Here is a 20,460-nt window from a genome sequence, read left to right as displayed (position 1 = left end):
ACCTGAAGGTCAGGGAGATGTGTGTTTGTCGTCTTCACACTTATGCAGGTGTGAGACATTTCTATAGGCTGCTGTGTGAAAATGAACCCACTCTTTCCCTGTTTTTGGCAGATTTGCTGAAAAACCACTCAGTCCTCCTGATCTGTGGATGCCCATCCTCTACTTTCAGGTCCCAGAGTCAGATTTTCCCTCTCAGACCTGGTGGAGATTTTGTTGACCTTCACATTATGAGTTACTGGATCACTTTACCTTAGTGTTCAGCTGGATGTGTTTTATCTGACATTTTTAAAATGATGAGTTTCAACAGGAAGTCCTTTACTTTTTATCAAATGTTTGACACATCCACCCGTACAGCAGTGGATCAATACCGGTACTGTGGGCTTGTGGGTTGTCTAGAGAAGAGTGTCTCCATCTTAAGGGAAGCACAGGTTTGTCTTGCAGCTCTCTTGAGGCCCGTATGGCCACCAGGGACGTCATGTAAAATGGAACGTACCATTGCCGTGCGTGTGGTAAGTGTATCGTTAGGTATTTTTAAGAATAATGTACGTTGCACGCTCATGACGAACGAGTAATGTTGTCGTACGGTGTCCTTACACCACACTTTAGTCGTTAGTGACATGCACGTACTCGCCCGCTACTGACCATGCGCAAATGCAACTTTACCGTGGCGTGCACGACGTGCCCAAGTGTCTGCAGGATGTCCACACAAACTACGTTCTGACTGTTTAACTTCTGCATTTCTAGCACAAGGACCGTTCACTTGAACACTTGAACAGCACTAAGGGGCTCCTTGAGCAGTGCGCAGGATTTTGGAGGCTTGAAAAAAGGAACTACTTTGCGCTGGGCCACCTCTGCGCCCTCTACAGGTTTGACCATTTTTTCCCCCCGTAGACAGCTCGTATGCCCCCTGGGGGGCCAGTTGTGGCAAAGGTTCTTTAAACAACAACTGTAGTTCCAGTTAGACAAAGTTTGTTTCTAAGTTACACATTGGAGGTGGACAGTGGGGGCTATTTTCCTTGCGGTGCAACATCACTGCAGGTGGTGATGGGGGGGTTATTATTCACAGACAGACAAAATCACTGCTGTGACCCTATTTTAATATTCTTTACTGATGTGCCACATTTCTAATCCACGTGTCTGTGGAGGTCGTTCTTCTGCACTGTCGGAAAGTTGTGACACTCAGAAGAGGGGAGTGTGCGTTTAAAAAACGAAAGGAGGGGGGGGGGGGGGGTGGCCACAACAGAGCTGAGGTTTTTACCTAAAAGAGCCGAGCTGAGGCAAATGACCACATCGATTGGGGAGGGGGGGGGGGGTTTAGTGTGTCTAGATCAGCAGGAAAGAAAAGGAAAAAATGAGTTTTGCATCAAAGAAGAGGAGGCTCTGCAGAAAGTGACCCCCCCATCCGGTTCTCCTATTCTCGCTGTTCTGCCTCTTACCCCGAGTCGGTTCCCCAACCAAACACCTCCCATCCTGCCCCCCCCCCCTTCTCTGCAGCAGACTACAGCGCAGTCAGCTACTATGGGGACTGCAGTGCTACGCTATAGCACAAGCTGATGGGTGGTGGGAAGAGCAGGTGGGGAGGGAGAGGACATGCAGTGGAGAGCTGACGTTGGGGGGGGGGGGGGTACGACTCAATAGTGATAATAAGCAATGCAGCACTTGGCTTTAAAGTGCGGTAATAAAACACAGGCTGGCAGTGGGGGGGGGGGGAGTCAGGACACGAGGACGGACGAACTATCTTCATGAGCGGACAAAAACAGAGGGGTCCCCCTCCTTGCCTCAGCACCCCCCCAGCTCTGCTTCTCCTGCAGAGAAACCCTCTCAACTTAACCTCTCTGCTTATTGACTGCAAAGTCATTTCAGCTGTCGCTGCCCCCCAGCCAGGGGGGGGGGGGTGCTGTGGCTGGCATGCACCATGCAGAAACTGCAACAGTCCATCCCAAACGGCATGGATCCCTGTAGGAGTCCAGTTTGAAAATCTGGCACATCAGCCCACAGGGATCTGCTGGAAGTCAGTTATCCTGTTTGCCGTGCACGAGGACACGTGCACGCTCCTTCATCAAAATCTCAAGGTCATTGTTGGTGCCCCCTCCTTATTTACTAAGTGTTTGTCAGGCTAAAAAGGTGTTGCAGTCGTACCAATAAAACAAAAAATGAAATCATGGTGCCTGAGGGCTTCTTCTCTTCCCCGGCTGCTCTCTTGGACCAAATGCTGCAGAGATGGCAAACATGAGAAGAGAAATGTGGAAAGTCACAGCGGCTCCTTCAGAGCTGAGCCCAACCTGACGCTAAGGACACTCTATGCTACGTCACACTCAAACCACACAAAGGACAGGATGCACCATGTGCAAAACACTTTCATACTTTATCACTGTGTTCACCGTACTTATGCCGGCAAATCGGCTCAGGCATTCTGATCCTCACTCAGCATCTTCAGGGAAGGATCAGCCGAACCAACTGATGAATGGAAACGTCTCAGGTGTGACACTGTTCCCAAACACATGTTTCCCTATGACTCCCGAGTCAACCTTGATGCTTAAACATGTGAGGAGCTCCTGCAGTCTAGTTCAAGGATCTTTTTCATGTAATCTTTTTTGAGCTAACGTTGGAGACTGGCAACTACTGATGATGTCATCGAGTGGTAATAAAGTCCAAATTTGAAGACACTATTATTCCATATCTCCCCGCTTGGAGGGCTACATGTAGGGGTAGGTAGAAGCCGTAGTGGTAGGGAATGAATTCGGATTCAGCCATCTACTTGTAGAATTGTAGACGATGTTTCATTTTGGACACTAAATCAAGTCAGTTCTGAGCTCAACACCTTGGCGCCTTTCATCTTTACACTTTTGCTTCGAAGCAGCTGTACACAAATGACTGTATGTTTTCAGTTTGTTTTTCAGCTCAAATCTTTAGAATCTTTATCATTATTTTCCCTCAGCTAATACCATAGTAATACACATGATAAATAGTAGTCTATTCTATAAATCATAGGCTGCACAACATATCGCAGATCTATCGTTATCGCGATATCAAGCTGTGCAACATGCATGTCGCAAATGATGGCAAAAATTGCAATGATGGTTACTTAAAATGTGCTAAAACAATATTATGGCAGCTTGAAGTATTTAACGAATCAAATAAATCCCTTTATGCATTTAACCAATCAGGTAGATCACTTGACCTCTTTGACCAATAGGATGGAGCCCTTTGATGTTAGATGCCTGCCTCCTATGTAGACGAGGGTGATTTGGAGTTATGTTGACTTTTATTTAAATAAAACTGTTGCAGTGACATGGAAATGATGTATTTAGATGTTTTGCTATTTGTTCATGTATCACACGTTATATCGTCATCGCAATATTGATCATTATTCTAGCAAATCGCATGTTTTCCTCCTATCGTGCAGCCCAAATTAGTCATTTACTGTAATTCAATTTCAAATATCAGGCAAATGCTGTCGGCTACAAGAAAACAGAGGGTACTAATAGGCTATGCCATTACAGCAACAGTCATGGGTCATTATTGACCCCTACACTCTCCCCACAATCTCACTAAACAGTGTTACGTTTTAGCTGATTCACGAAAAACTTGATGTTCTTATAAAAGTCACATTAACATCTTTTAAGTTAAAGTAGAAACACAAACAATTAAAAAAGCAACAACGAAAAAAAAGAGTTTAAATGAATCCTAGGAATCCAAACACTAAGCAAATATTTACTATTCTCGTTTCTAAAAATGTGAGATTTCCGGTCACTGGAGTTCCATTAGATTAAGAGGAATCCATGAATGTAAAGAAACAAGTTACAGCAGTCCAGACGAAGGTCAGTCATCTGCTCAGGATAAACTGATTTAAAATGGGAGAAAAGAACTTATTGCAAAAAGTATGGACATTATAGCTTCTGTAACCATGGCTTCACTCTCCCCATCATTCTGTACCAAACCATGCCAGATCGCCATCTTTCTCCTATTAGAATTCTCTTGGTTCTGTAAAGCAGCTGTAGTTTGCAGTTTGGATTCTGTTTTTAGCTAAATTCGCATTAATAAAACTTAGCAAACATCGTTTTATTCCAGTCAAGTACACGAAAGGAACACGGGTGAGGAGCTAGAACCTTTTAAGTGGCGGTGGGACAGAAAACAGAGTGGAAGGCGAATTAACTGTGTTTCTAACAGTTTCATTTTATTTTTTTCATAACTGTTTTTGTTTTGTTTTGTTATTTTTGATATTCTTAAAAAAGCTTATATTGATGATTTCTTAATCTTTGTTAATATTTATACTGTTATTGACTCAAAAATTGGGTGGGGGGGCAATGCTTTTTGCTGGGGGTCAGCTTCCCCCTTGGGCCCCTGTAGCTCCGCCCCTGACTCAGAGTCCTGTTTATTAGTGTCCGCGTCTCTTCTTCCAACATTGACTGCAGCCATTTTTTACCAAACTTTGAACCACTTGTAGACATAAAAGCAGCAGCCACAATCCTGCTTCCTGTAGCTGAAAATCCCATTGCTTATTCTGATTACATATGTTTGCATCTACGTTTTTGGCTCTCCACCATAAACATCCATATTGACCCTTGTGCTATCTTAGATGACCCCCCCCCCTTGCATTGACGTGTTCTCCCTACCATGACAAAGGTGGATAAAGGTGGAAAGATTTATGTAATCACCAGTGAAGATCACAAATCATTGAAGAAAAAAGGTTCAGAGCACTGTCTAGTGGGTCTAGATGACCCAACTCCCAACGTTAAAGTGCCTAGGCTAACACAAGGGCTAATACTACAAGAGGTGGTGAATGCAGAAATGCGAAATGTTGTGAGACATAACAGCAAAGACAAATCAATTGTGATTGTTGTGACTCCTAAAAAAACAGCTGAGAGGCAATAAAAGAAACCAAAAACATGCTTTTGCTTTTTCATTACAGACTACATGAATTCTCTTTACTATCTTGTTCAATCCACCTAAATGTGCACATTTCCACACGCTCAAACCTTTAGTAAACAGTTGAATATTCTACAAGGCTGTCTGCAGCCGTCATTGCTTCAACCCTAAGGACAGCAGCAAATCCGACCAATTGTGATGAAATATGATATTGTTGATCCTCTTTGCTTCAGCAGTGTCAGTGAAGGTCCTGCAACATGGAGGCTCTTTTCACACTGAACTTACTGGACCAATTCTTGTGTTCAGAACATCTTCAGTGGTGGTTGGTGACAGATAAAGCTAATGTTACATGGACAACAATGTAAAGTGAGGATTTGACACAACAGATGCTTAACATGTGAGCAGGTTTCAATGCACAGCTAAACAAGAATTCAACTCAAACACAAACCTAGATGATGAGGCTTTTAGGCTGCAATGTTTCCCAGATTGTACAGAAATTCTGCAAACATCAGCCAAACATCCACACTAATGGGCAGCAACCTACTTTAAATAACAAACTTCAACATGGCCGTCTACGGCATCCAAAAATCGAACTTTTAAATAGACTGAGAGCTTAGAGAAAAGCGCTGTGATGATTGCAACTGAAAGAGTAAAGGGATGGAATCTACTAAGCATGACCTGAACTCGCCTAAAACTGGCCAAGGTACAAATAAATAGAAAATTATATTAAAAATGCATCAGATTGACAATTATTTAGCATGAAAAAGGATGTGGACATGTGTGCATCTTAAAAACATTTATCTAATGCCCAACACATTTTAAAGAAGGGCCCACCAAACTCCACAAACCTCAGAACTCATTGAGTCTTTGGTCCAAATCTCATACAGGTGTGTCTGATCGTCAAAACGCCCTGAATCAGTTATTGGTGTAAACAGAGGAAGACTCGGAATCTGTGCTTCTGCTGCTGCAGTTCTCTGAAATGCAGCAAAAGCATAAACCGACACGCATTTGTCAGAACGCTTCAGCTGCAAACTGTCCCCCTGCTGACTCCAAAGATGAGACTCACCTCCAAAAACACCTTCAACTGTCTGATTTAGAGAAGTTTGGGCCTGATTTGTCTACAGCTTAAAAAAAGCCTCATCTGGACAATGATAAGGATTTGTGCAAAAAGGATCGACCTTTTTTCAAATTCGCTGTTTGTCGAATTCAATTAACTAGGAAAATATGCAGATATTAAAAGGATTTTCATTTCTTAGAAACTTTAAATATGACAATAAGAGAAATGTATGTAACAGCAGTTCATACGTGCATTTCAAAAACAGACATCAGGCTTGGAGACTATATAAAAAGCGGTTCTTCTGGTTAAATAAATACTAAGTAATAATACTTTTGCTGTAATAAATAGGACATTTGATGCACTTTTGACCTTCAAAGGCTCAACAGCCTGCAAATTCACAATCACATACTTTTCAGTTTCTTGGCCAAAGACACTTTGACACATGGGTGTGCAAAACGGGAACCAAACATGCAAACTTCCCACCAGAGGACAGTGCACCACAGCTACCCAACATTGTTTGGGGAAAGCCTCTTGGGTTCAGATTGGCGACAAAACGGAAACATTTGCAGATGTTTAAAGCCGCTGACTGACAGAAAACATGACCCCAACAAAAACAGCTGACGGCAGAAACCGTTTTCAAACTGGGACTTTCAAAGTGAGGAGCTGCCCCCTCCTCACTGATGTTTAGTCTCTTAGAGGCTTATAGAACAGAAATACTGAAAACAGCTTTATCAATAACATTTACTATAAGTGTTCCAATCCCCTGCATCAAACATGGTTTGAAGTCTATTAATAATTTCCTAAATGTGAGAAAACTAAAAGTATTCTTTTTTGTATCTTGTAGAAATAATTGTAGATGGTCTCTCTGTTGTAAAATATTATTCAAATGAAAATCATGCTGGGAATCTTATGTGGAATATATTAGTAATAAAGGAATACAAAATATGTCTTAGATAAAGCTTCCTGACGTCTCCACTTTAATGAAGCCCATATTTTATCTGTTGTGCAGAGGAGGGGTCCGACACATGCAGCATCTTACAGAAAAATGATCAGCCAGGAAGCTTTAAAATCTAAAGACCTCTTTAAATGAAATATTATACTACTGATGTAAAAAGTAAACAACAAATTAATGAAAAAGTACATTTTTTTTATATTTACAGTCAAAAAGGGTGGAAGGAAAAAAATGTTTATAAAGTTAAATGGAAAGTCTTTGGAAACACATTTAAACCATGTGAAAGTATCGCAAGCATTGAGAAAAAACAACAAAAAGCTTTATGATGAAGAGAAGTTCATATAAAACATGGTCTTCCTCATACTCTCGTTCACCAACACACCAACTTTTAACGTCCTATTTTTTTGCTGTTGTTTTTTAAATTTTCAATTCATCAATTTTCTAGATGTGCTGTATCCCTTTTGGGGTCAGAGGGTTGCTGGAGCCTATCCCCGCCTCTGTTGGATGTAGGTGGGGTTCATCCCAGAGAGCTCTTTATAACTTAAGGCCGTGTCACAGCCACTATTTACATTTTGCCCATATAGCACAGATGAAAACTGGTCATATGTGAATATGCGTGGGAAAATCAGGAAAAGTTTTGGTCTTCACGTGAAATCTTCACAGATGTATCACGAATGAACCGTGTTAAAACCACAGAGGTACGACCAAACCACGCAAAAAACACGTAAACCAACGTAGAACATGAACTGTGTGTGATTATTGAGCTGTTTATATGAAATTCATTAGTGATTTGTGCATCAATTACGCAGTTTGAACGTTATATGTGCGCCGCATACGTGATGTAAAGGTTACACATCAGTGGGTCAAGCGTGAAAAGTCCTTTAAGCATGAAACGGTCATGGAAAGCCACAAATTTTTCGTATGCATCTCACAAAAATCATGCACTATTGCGTAAGATTTACGTAACAACTGTGTTTAAACGACATAAAATACACATAAACTGTGTAGTTCTCAACCGACTAAAAATTCTGTATATATAACCAGAACAGCTGAAATAGCTGAAGACATGCAGAATCTCTAAAGTGTGAAAGCTGCACAGCTTTTCTATTTCTCTGGTTTACAAACCAACAAACAGTTTTGTGCCTCAATTCAAAGCAACACTGGAATCTTCAATCACCCAGAAAAAGGAATGCAGAAGAAAAAAAACGCAACATTTCTTCACCAATGGACACCAGATGCACAAGCCAGTAAAGACTAAATTATCCATCTATCCATCCATATTCCAGCTTAATCTCTTCCAGGAATACAGGGTTGCTTTAGCTCATCCCAGCAGTTGAGTGAAGGCAGGGTTCACCATGAAATGGGCACTAGTCCATCACTGGGGCACAACCACACCCTCACATGGTAAATGGTGTTTACCTATATAGCGCTTTTCTACCTTTCTCGAAGGCCCAAAGTGGTTTACAGTCACATTCACACACACACATTCACACACTGATGGCGGCTCCTCTGCAGAAAACTGGCACCAACCTCCCACCAGAGGCAAAGTTCAGTGTCTTGCACAAGGACCCTTCGACACATGGGTGGGCAAGGCGGGAATCGAACCTGCAATCTTCTAATCAGAGGTCGACCGCCCTACCACTACACCAGGGTCGCCCAGGGGCAATTTAGAGATACCAATTGAGCTATGAAGTGTGTTTTTGGACTGTGGGAAGAAACCAGAGTGTTTGGACAAAACACACACATGCAGGAGGAAAACATGCAAACTCCACACAGAAAGGTCCTGCCGGGATTTGAACCACAACCTTCTCACTGTGAGGTGAGAGCTGTGATAAAAGTATGATTTGAATCATCTTTATCAAGTACTATTCCATAGTAGAGGTTGACTGAAGGTGCTATAAAACAGCAAAGCCATTAAACTGAGTGTACTTGACTTTGATTGTTATACTCCATTTCAGTTCTGATCATTCCATTAAGGCCAAGCTGTTTCAATAACAGTGACCATCGAACCACATGAGGGATCTTCAGTGTGATTCCCAGACGCAAAAGGTGAAAGGAAACTCATCTCAGTTGAAGAAACCTCCATGAGAACCAGAATCTGTGAGGGTGACCATCAGAGGGAGTCAGGTCCAAAGTTTTCTTCAACCCTTTGCGTAATTAAAGATTAAAATGTACAAACTCCTGTAAATGTGTTGTTCTGCGATGGAGAGAAAGTGGGCAACATAATGAGCAAATGGATTTAGATTGTTGATCCAAAAAAGGGTTTCGAAATGTTCTCAATTAGAAGACCCCTCCTGCATCCTAATCATGGTGTGGTAAAGATATTTTACCAAACTGCAAAAGTTGTTTGACTGAATAGGTTTGCATGGTTTTGCCTTTATCCGCATTTTAATGGCTGTCAAACGTAAAGCTTTGGCACAATTTCAATGAGGAAGATCTGCCTCACTTCCAGGTACGCTGGATTGTTACGTCACTCTACACACCATCGTCAATTTCACTTTGAACCAATAGTCCAGTTTTCTTCTCAGTTAATTACAATCATGTCTTTGCCAAATTTTGATTTTGATTTGATTTGAAATGGTTTATTTCAAGCAATTAAGTAGAAATAATACACAACAGCAATATAAACATCAGTTATACATTCATACAGTAACTAATCAAACTTAGGATAATTAGACATATTAATAAATATTGCTTGAAAGGGAGTGGGAGGAAGCGAACTTATATAATCCCACCCCGATTATACTGTAACCATTTTATTACATGATTTATCAATATCCGAATGATTCATGAATGATATTCTCTCTGTCTGCATTCTAGATGGTACACCGGTCATCCTCAACCCTGTTATCCACCTTGAGTGATTCTTTGGTGTGGTCCAGTCTCTAACCATCACCAGGGTTAAGACTTTGGGGTTAATTCATCCATAGTTCAAGTTTATCCCAAGAACGCAAGATGTCATCGGTCCAGAGTCAAGCCACCAAAGATTATAGACTTAATTCATATACAGTTTTCTGTAACACCAAGAAAGCTTTACTTGTATTTCTAATATCTCTCCTTATTGAAATTATGATAGCCCAGTTGGCTGGGTGTAGGACGGTCACGCAGGAAATCCTGGATTCACTTACCAGGGCGCGCTATGAGCTAAAATCCAGCGGGGGTCCTTAGGGAAGACCCTTGGCGTTGCTGCCAATCTGGATCTCGCTGTGCCTTGGTTGAGTCATGAAGAGCAGTGGCCATAAAAACTCTGCCAGACCACCTGTGTGAAGCTGATTCGCTGTGGCGACCCCTAACGGGATAATTTGAAAGGCATTGTTTTTGTCAGTAATGAAAGAAAAGGGCTCTGTCAGTACATCAACTATACACATGGAAGAAAAACGGTTTTACAAGCTCCTTTATTTATGGTAAATTAACCCAGCAAAAATGCAAAATTCAGAAAAAATGGTTACCAGATTTATTCATTTATTTTACAAAGAGAGAGCTTCTCATGTAGATCAGTTGACAAATGATGTTGGCCACCAAGCTGAGATTTGAAGGTTCAAAAGTCCCACTGAGAGACAAAAATATTGTAAAAATGCTTCATTTTTCTGTCCATAACCTGCCAATAAACTGTCAACAACAGAGCTCAGACACACTCAGCGCTCATGTGCTCACCCTTCCATCTGCAGCTTCCTGCTCTTCACCTCAGTTTGCATTCATGTTTCCTCACAGTCAGATGTGCTCTGCACCTCTATCAAAGACCAAACTCAGCCTGCATGCTGTCTGTGGACAGGAAACTCCAGAGAAAATCTGTGTTCTTACAACTGAGTTTAGATCACAGCATCCGTCCCACGGGGAAGGTGGAGTTTCAAAGGAATTACGTCACTTACTAGTGAAAAAACGGAGTTCTGATTCAGGCTCAGGTCTCCTCACAGCTGCAGGAAAGACAGATCCATCAAACCGATCTGGTCCAAACTCAAAAAGCTGATGTTTGATTCATGTGTAAATGAACTGTTCCGGTCTGAAGGGCCGTTCCATCCGAAAATGAGGAAATGGGGCTGAAGTAACATCCTGGTCCACACTAATGATGAGTTTGGACGACCGTGTCGGATCTAATCTGATCAAATAACTTCAGAGTCCAGTTTCTTTGCCTGCATTCGTCTCTCTCTGCACCACAAGAGACAAACTTCGAGATTAAACGAAATTTCATGATAAAATCCTCCGTTCTGGTTGTAGAAAAAAAATTTCCATTTCAGTTTAGAAAACTGGATTTCTGCAGAAAAATGGGGAACAAAAGAGCTTGGAGATGTAAAACAGTACTTCTGAGCCTGTTTCACCATTTCTGGTTTCATCGACTCAGTGTAAAGAGATTTAAAATAAACCTTTTTTGCTAGTCAAAAGAAAAAAGAAAGGATCCCTTCAGATTTCTGGTCATAAATGGTTTTCTTTTCATGAACTCAGAAATCAAACTCAAAGAAACCCCTCATTGATGGGAAAAGGAAACCAGAAATATCACATGGAGTTAAAATGATTGTTTTGTGTAGCTATAATGTCAGATTCAAAGGGTTTGAAGCTTATCAACATTTTGGAAGAATAAAGTCTCCTTTGGTCATTTCAAAATAAAAGGTGGTAGCTCTAAATATTAATGGCAGCTAAATATTAACTGCAGTCTTACTTTCTGGAAAAGAGATCTGTTATTTTAAGGTCTACAGTGATTCACTTCATTTGAGAAGATATATACCCATAAGGCCTTGCGACACACTGGCAACTTGTCCAGTGTGCCCCTGCCTTCGCCCACAAGTGGCCAGGATAGGCTCCGGCAACCCCGTGACCCCGAAAGGAGCACAGGCAACTGCAGTGGGTCCGTTGTGTGGCGGATTGGCGTAAAACCACAACAATCACACTGCAAACAACACTGTCTTCTATAAGACCGGCAATAGTAGAAAATATAAAATACACACATGTAGCTCAAGAGAATTCTGTCTTCTATGTGCCCATAAGCTCTTTGTTTTATTTGGCCCGTTTATTTATCAGTAAACAGTGAACCAATGATAGGAGAGTAACCTGGAACCTACTGTGTGGAGGTTAAAGATTCATACTCCAGCCTGGATTGTTGTAGACTAAGTGAGCGCTAAACAGGAAAGAGTCAAAGAACAAAGATGACTTTGCATGGATCATATGGACCAAATGAGGAGGACCTTCGTTTGCTTTTGGTCGTCTATCACAACGTTTTTTTGTTCAGTCAAACTGTTTCTTGGCTAAATATCTTTGTTAGATGTTTATGGAAAACTACATTTGGGCTGCACGGTGGCGCAGTGTTTGGGGCTATTGCGCACAGCAAGAAGACCGATGGGGGACCTTTCTGTGTGGAGTTTGCATGTTCTCCCCACGCATGCGCGGGTTTTCTCCGGAGACTCCCACCGTCCAAAAACATGCTTCATAGGTTAATTGGTCACTCAAAATTGTCCCTATAAGTGTGAAGGTCAGAGTAAATCTGTGAGTGATTGTGGCCCTGCGACAGACTGACCACCTGTCCAGCATGTCCCCTGCCTTCGCCCGCACGTGGCGGGGATAGGCTCCAGCAGCCCCGTGACCCCGAAAGGGACAAAACGGATTAGAAGATGAATGAAAAAAATGAAACATTCTCAATCATTTGAGTTAAAAATCAGTTGATGTGAAATGTAACTGGATTTCAGTTATGATTCATTAAATAGAGAATGACATTTATTTGAGGTAATTATATTGTCATGAACATCACTGACGGTTTTACCTGAGCTTTGCTTTGGGTCAGTTTGTCTTAAACCCTGGAGAACCCACAGGGTCAAATTTATCCGCAGGTTTTTTCTTTCAGTTTATCTTGTTGTAGTAATTTAGCCATTTTTCTTCCATTTTTGGATTTTGATTTTTGGTCCTTTATTGTTTTTGCTGCTACCCTAAATGAACAAGCAATTAAAAATTTGTCAAATTTATTTAAAGGCAAGTTGTTCTTGGGATTTCCAGGGATAAAAAAATGCAACATTTCTTGAAAGTACTATAAATGTCTTAAGTAATTTACAGATCTCATACAGGTTATTTTTCTCTCTAGATTTGGAGCTGAACTGAATTTTTTCTTTCTTTTTTTCTATGACCTTTTATGTGACAATGTCTCATTTAAACTGTCATTAAATCAACTTTTTTGATTAGATAAAATTATTATGTTGGTGAGCTTTACTTTACTTTTAGAGTCAAAGATGGAGGCGTTATGGTTTGATCTTGAATTAGAATGACACAGAGTGAGCCTGATTATCCCAAAGAGACTGAATCAAAGCACAACCAGTTCCTGCGTTTCTGGACATTGTTATGTCCCCTGATTAGGGTTTGGGTTTTTTCCCTTAGAACAAAAATGTTTGCAGCAACTATACATTAAAAAAGATTTTTCACTTTGTCTTCAGTCCTGATTGAACAGGACAAAAATCTGCAATGAAAATAATAATAAAGAAAGGAAATAGTATTATCATTTTTTTGGTAAAGATTTCAACAACATAGGTCTGAGCAAAGAACTCCCTTCACAGCCAGGCTTCTTGATCCAGAATGACCTGAAACAGTGGTCTGGGTGTGCGAGGTGGTGGTGGGGGGATCTTGATGTCATTTAAGGGATGGAACTGACGGGGTTTTTACAGGTGGATGTGAGAGAGATGACCAAATGAAAGAAAAACTCCCTTCTTTCAGGCAATGTTCTTTTTTAAGATCTTCTTAGGGACATACTTTAAGCAGCTGTCCATATTTTTTTTACGCTTTTAGATTTCAACAGAGTTCCACTAACTTCGTTGGAGTTTTTGTTTTGAGTTATTCAAAAATATGGATGATCTTTTTACGCGCATTGATAGGAAAGTTCTCCGGTCACCCGCTGAGCACGCTGCCTAATGAGGAAACCTCCGAATTCCGCATAGGCTGAGCCCGGGGGGCGGGGTGGGGGGGTGTCCGGGAGCACCTTCAAATTCCCTCTCAGCCTTCACTGAAGCCTTTCAGGCACTTTTACGCACAGCCTGGCACAGCGACCGGACTGTTTTAGCGCGCGCCGCACAGGTTTCGGGCCACTCACTCACCCGGGCGTATTTGGAGGAGTAGGGGTCCTCGAAGAGCGCCCACATCCAGGGCTGCCAGACCTGCCACCGTGTCGCCCGGCGGCCATCCTCCTGCATGCACAGCCGCTTCAGATCGCCGTCCGCGCAACCGGTAAGCGCCGGGTCGTCCTCGGGCGCGTCCGGCTCCGGGGTCTCGAAGCTGTCCAGCGCTTCCTCCGCGTCGCGGTGCTGCCTGTAGTTCATCCAGCAGCATGCCTCCACGTCCGTCTCATCGATGCCCCAGAAGGCGAGCTCCTCCTCGAAGAGCGGCCCGCACACATCGCTGGGACAGTGCAGCTTCCCGGTGCGGTAGTAGTTGAGGATGAAGGCGAAGGTGGCCGGGTGGCGGTCGAAGAAGAACTCGTCGGACTTCGGGTCGTAATCAAAGTTGCTGAAGGCATCGGGCTCGGTCAGCCAGGACAAGCGCGTGCCCGGCAGCGTCTTCAGGGTGCTCCGGTAGGTCTCGTGTCGGATCCCCCCGCAGTTGATGACGATCTTCTCGCTATCTGACGCCGAGCAAGTCATGGCTGCGCTGGGGCATGCTTCAGTCTGCTGCTGCGGCTCCCGCTCCTCTCCATCCACCTGCAGTGCTGTTCTGCGCTGCAGAATGTCCGCCGCGGCAGCGAGTCTCCGGGCCAACAGCGCAGCGCGGAGGACAGAGGAGCGCAGGGAGGAGGAGTCTGTCCGCGCGCGCGCGCGCGTGTGTTAGAGAGACAGGGGGAAAGGGGGGAGGGGGGGTCTTTATGAACGAGGTTTCATTAGCGCCAAAGTCAGACTCAGAGATCAATGCGTGATCTAGTCAGTCCCCTTGTCCTGGACTGAGCTGAGGGAACAAGACATGAGGAGTTTGTGCAGCAAACCCTCCTGACTCTGCTGCTGCTGCTGCTGCTGCTGCTGCTGCTGCTGCTGCTGCTGCTGCTGCTGCTGCTGCTGCTGCTGCTCTCCATTTCCATCATGAATCCCAGCAAAAGACAGATAATGAGTCCCAACATCTCCTGCTGGGTGGAGCCACCCTAAAGATCACAGAGGAAAACCTGTCAATCAATAACGAGCTGATCAGCTTATTTGGAGGCAGAAGTCTGAGATCAAAATCACCAAAAGATGAACAGACACATCATCCCCATAAGCTGAGATATCAATTCTTAGATGAGAAAGTTCGTTCAGAAGAATTACACTAAAAGTAGGATTGAGCAGTTTTCTCAGTGTGCTTCTAATTTAGTTCAATTACAATGTTAGAGCGGCGATGTAGAGAAATCTTATTTTCTTTCACATTTTGGAGACTTGACTTTAAATCTTAATGGTACGCCACCTTTTTGTTTTAAAAGAAAACAATTAAAATGTAGTTAACAACCCACTCTGATACAATTGGTGTATTATCCATCCATCCAATTATCCATCCATCCATCCATTTTCTTAACCTGCTTTATCCCTTTTGGGGTTGCAGGGTTTCCAGTGTCCCGGCTGCTGTTGGGCAAAGGCGTAAGTAAAGAAAATTAAGCTCAAAATTGCATTTCTGAGTGTGTCTTTATTCGAATCGTTGTGAATCAGGAGCAGACGCAAACATGTCGTTTTAAAAAGATCTTATTTGGAACGTAGAAAATACGCTGGGCAGGCCACGAGCTCCCTGCTCCGCTCCATTCTGATGCACTTACAGACAAATAGAACGTCTTCGTTTTCCTCGTCTAATGTTAAATTGGGGGTGTGAGGGGCTGTAAGCTAGCAGGAAAGAGTGTAAACAGAAGGATGTCAGGAAGCGGGGCTGGGCTTACTCTACGTCAACAGTCTCTTCCACATCTCAGAGGTAAATTTCTGATGAACTTCTGCCGCTCTTCAGAGACTATGTCTTAAAAAAACGACACAGGTTTTTTTTCTTTATGACTAAAAACGCCACAATTATAATTAAAAGACCACCATGAAGACTGAAAATAGATCGACAGATGATCAAAGTGGGACTTTAAAGCGTCAGAATTTTTTGTCACTATGACGATGAAGAAACTTCTCTTCCCAGTTGTGATTTTGTTTTTTTGTTTTCAACCAAATTTTTTCCAAATAAACGTGGGCTGTCTGGCACTTAGGGAGCAGTGTCTAAGGACCCAGTGGTTGTTTTCCCACTGATGAAAACTTCCACATGGTTTCTGGTTATCATATGTTTCCACAGATCACCTGCCGACCAACTGACCTCCCAAACCCCCCAAAGACTACAAACATACAACAAACAGCAGAAATTCTACAGCCAATTTCTTCCACGTGTGCAGTGCTGCTATCATTTCCAATGTGCAGCTGAAAGGACTGCACAGAAAGCCAAACAACCTGCTTTTAAAACAGATCATAGTTTTAGTCATTTGGCATCAATTTAACAAACAGTATAACATTTTTTAACAAGATAACAAACAAATATCTGTGCAAAAGGGCCCTTAATCTGTTGGTTTCCAAAAAAATATATATTTGGGAGGAGGAGAGCTTCAAAAACCAAACAAGATGCATTAAAGACAGACTCCAATCATATTTTGAAGTTTTATCAAAGTGTTCTTAGCTGGCTTTCATGGTTACGCCGTTTATAGCCAGAATTGAAAAATCTGTGTCGTTTTCTAAGTTGCTGCAGAGCAGCAGGAGTTTTATTACTAATTTGCATCTGAGTTGCGGGCGGGACTGTTGGCGCAGAGCAACCCCGCCCCAAATTTATTTGTCATCCACATGTTTTCAGGCTCTCCTGCTCGCTCCTTATACCCTCAATCTAACATTATTGTTGCAACAAAAATGGTGAGCAATTTTGGAGCTGTTGAGCCGAACAGTTTTAATCCAGATTCCAGCTCAGACGAGGAAAACAAAGGCGTACATGGATCTATTTGTCCGCCAGTGGATGATCAGAATGGAGCAGAGCAGGAAACTTTTGGCCCGTTGTATTTTCTACATCACAAATACGATCTTTCTACAACTGCATTTTTTTTGTCCGCTACTGATTCACAATTTGAATAAAGAAATACTCAGATATTCAATTTTAGGGTTAATTTTTTTTACATGTGTCTCAACACAGAAGTTTGAGTGCTCACGTTTTCCGGTTGGGGGGTGTTGGTTACAATTTGTCGACATTGTAGTTTTCGGAAGCTGCACTTGTCTTAATCTCCCACCATTCTTCCAAGCGCAGCCTGATTTCGACCTGGGGAGTGGGAACACCTCGGCAGCAATCTTGCAGAAAGCTTAATGGCGCAGAAAATGTTGGGCTGCGATGCTACAGAAGTGCTGTAGACGAGCAGCGGAGCAATGACTTCATCCCACTGATGAGTTTGCAGTGAAGCTGCTCATCCTGGGGAGCAGGTGTAGATGAAGCGTCCGGCTTTTGTGACGTTTGTTAAAAGCAGGAATCTAGTTAAGGGGAACTAACTAGTTTGTTATTTAGTAAAGATTTCCTTTGGCGTCCTGCACCTCCTGACAACACTCATCTGTCCTCTCCTCCTTTCTGCATCACTTCCTTCATCTTTCAATCTATTAGAGCACTTCGCTTAATTGGAGCAGAGAGGGAAGGGGGGGGGGGGGAGATGGCCAGCATTTCATGCCCACTACACATTTTTTCTGTCTCACTTTTTTTTCTGTTCCTTTCCAAGATGGTTGCTCGACCACGTCAGGGGGGAGGGAGTTGGGTGGGGGTGGGGCATAAGCAGAACCAGTATTTGCTGAGCTTCACAGAAAAAGGGAGAAAATGCTGCAGACCCAAGGATCATTAGTGTTCTCCCGTTTTCTCACTCTTTCCCTCTCACAGGGTATTCTCTCCATCTCCATCCCCACCTCTCCCCATAATCTGGCTGCCTATCCTCCCCCCCTCCCTCACATTGTCTCTGTGCTGCAGAGCCAATGTTGCTGTGTCGGCCTGTTGAGAGCAGCCTGCTGCACTGAGAGCTCCACACTGTACATTATGAGCCTGCTCCCCAGCAGCCAGCTTACCCCCCCCCCCCCTCCCCAATGCCCGTGTGCACCTAAAACTGTCACACCGGCTCATGATCAGATCAGGGTTCTTATCGTCTTCACTCCTCCCAGCTGCAGCACATGCTTGAATCCATAGAAATGATCAGCTGGTCATTGACCTAACTACCTGCCGCATGGGGGGGGGGGGGGGTAGCTGTATTTAGATCTAGATTTATATTTAGAGGGCAGTCATTTCTTTTTTGTTTGTTTGTTTATCCTCATCCTCGTGCTGCAGCCAATTAAAACCTCCTGCAGTGAAGGTTATTATTAAACACTTGTAAATTAACTAGAAAAAGGAAATGTCTAAATATTTCCGAAGATTTTTAAAACTTTAGTTGAAGTTGGGTAAAAAATGATTTGTTTTTACGAGACAAACACATGGAGGAGAGTTTCAGAATCCATCTTTGTATGTTTGCAGATGATGTGGTCCTTTTGGCTCCTTCAGACCACGAGTTCCAAATCGCTGTCCAACTGTTTTTTTTAACTTATCCTGTCCAACAGCTCAGCAAACAGATGAGAGCTGAAAGCCTCTTGAATTGGGCAGATTTTACTGTTAAAACAAGAGGATATGAATCTTGTGTATTTGAATAAACCCCCTGTGTAATTTAGACTAAACTTTATTTTTTATTATATTTGTAACGTTTTTGTTGGAATGGACAGAAAAGAAAAGGAGGGAAGAAGAGAGAGGGATGTTAGGGGGCGGGGTAGGAGGATGATTATAGAAGGGGATGGCTAAAATCATAAAGCATCATAAAGCAACAAGTTGCTGGATGTTTATAATCATTACTGTCAGGTTTAGATGCAGAACAAATCTAAAATGGACGGGGCCTGTCCACACACACACTCAAAGTCTCAGGACTCACTACAGTGGCTCAGGCGGTTGAGCAGGTCGTCCAATGATCGAAAGGTCGGCAGCTCGATCCACGCTTCTGCCAGTCAGCCATCGTTGTGTCCCTGGGCAAGACACTTCGCCCTCAATGCCTTAAGTGCAACTCCACTGGTGTGTGAATGTGCGTGAATGTCCTGGGGATGGTCAGGCATAGGCGCAAACTGGCAGCCACGCCTCTGTCAGTCTGACCCAGGGCAGCTGTGGCTAACAGTAACCTTAAACCTACCATCACCAAGTGTGAACGAATAATGGATACACGTTGGAAGCACTTTGAGCTTTGTTCTGGGTTTTGTAGGCACATAAACTGTCTAAGCTTCTATTTTCTTGATCCCTTGACAGCTTGGAAGTGGTTTGATCCATATTTGCATCCATAGGAATCAAGGTGTTAACCATAACTGAAGTGTGTGGTCATGTCATTTCATCTGATCTGTCAACTGTCTACCGTCACTCTTCTTGCCGTTGGTCACACGTCATCCATTTATCTTCACCTCTGTGACTCTTAGCAGGTCAAACACAAACTAGATCTGCCTGTTGTATTAGATCTGCTGCCTAAGGTGTGTGTTTAAAATATATGGCACAGTGGCTTTTGCAGGGTAGGAGTTCCTTGGACAGGGGCGGACCATAGGTGACCCAGTCTGCAGCTGCACAAAGGAGGTACAGTATCGCGTCAATAGACTGATGAGAGGTCTGGCCACGTTTGCAACACAATCTGAAACAGAAGGTGCATTTAAAAGACAATACATTCATTTTAGCTGACACCTCACCTATAAAAGAGTCTGAGACTTTGGACAAGGATGCAAAAGTGTTAGGTGGTATTTGATAAGGTACAGTAAGTTCTGTGTGAGAAGTACTTTTGATTTTTCCTTCCGTTCTCTAGCGTCAGACATGCGATCAATCTGTCTTTAAAAGGTACTGTCTTGTTACAAGGATGAGTCATTTCCTACCAGTTTACTATCCGAATGGGTCAAGCTTCAGTCCACAGGTTGCAGAATTCTGTTCTTTGGGGGAACAGGACTTTAGTGTAGAACTGAATAAGCTACGCAGATGAGCAGTGAATCTTCCTCCAGATAAAAGCTTTAAAGCCCAGTTACACTGATGAGCAAAATCACATAATAACATATCGTACGTGACTGAGAATCTCCACAAACTAGTTCAAACGTGTCCCCCAGCCCAGTATTCCACTATTTTTCCAACTAATCCCGCCCTTATAGCTTTTATTTGGCAAAACACACCTGACCAGGTGATTAGTAGCAGGTATGTAAGAGATTTCTGAAAAAACCAACAGCACACCAGGTTTCAAGGCCTGGACTTCAACATTGTTTGTCTAAACTCTGCAATAAGAGATGTCAGGACAAAGCACAGGTGACAAGAATCCAAAAGCAAAGAAAGATGACAGATTTGACAGACTGTAAAACACTGACTGACAGAACAGGTGGATTGTACTCTGAAAGCTGCAGAGCAGGTTAAACAGGACTCAGCTGTTCTGCATCAGAGGCTGTGGGGGAAACTGACCACTGCAGGTGAAACCATGACAGGTATGTGGGACCTACTGTTGTGTGTGATGTGCATATAACCAGAAGTCATTAGAGTGGGAGAATTGATACTGCACAGAAAAAAAAAGTGATGGTATCCAGTGCTGGAGCAAACACCT

At 43.0% G+C, this 20,460-nt stretch overlaps 1 protein-coding gene across 3 annotated transcripts in view; it reads right to left on the bottom strand.

Moving 5' to 3' along the window:
* The window catches only part of LOC101168545 (potassium voltage-gated channel subfamily C member 1-like), a 60,760-nt gene extending 46,161 nt beyond the window's left edge, over positions 1-14,599 (bottom strand). For all 3 annotated transcript variants that reach the window (XM_023957818.1, XM_023957819.1, XM_023957820.1), the window contains exon 1: positions 13,943-14,599. In XM_023957818.1, coding sequence (XP_023813586.1) covers positions 13,943-14,485 — 543 coding nt within the window. In that variant the 5' untranslated portion in view covers positions 14,486-14,599. The remainder of the gene's footprint in view (positions 1-13,942) is intronic.
* Positions 14,600-20,460: the final 5,861 nt, after the last annotated feature.

Source organism: Oryzias latipes, chromosome 8 (assembly GCF_002234675.1).
Source record: "Oryzias latipes chromosome 8, ASM223467v1".
In the NCBI taxonomy this organism is placed as follows: domain Eukaryota; kingdom Metazoa; phylum Chordata; class Actinopteri; order Beloniformes; family Adrianichthyidae; genus Oryzias; species Oryzias latipes.
The sequence above is the reverse complement of the archived record's forward strand: the minus strand, read 5'-3'. Positions and strand labels throughout refer to the sequence as shown.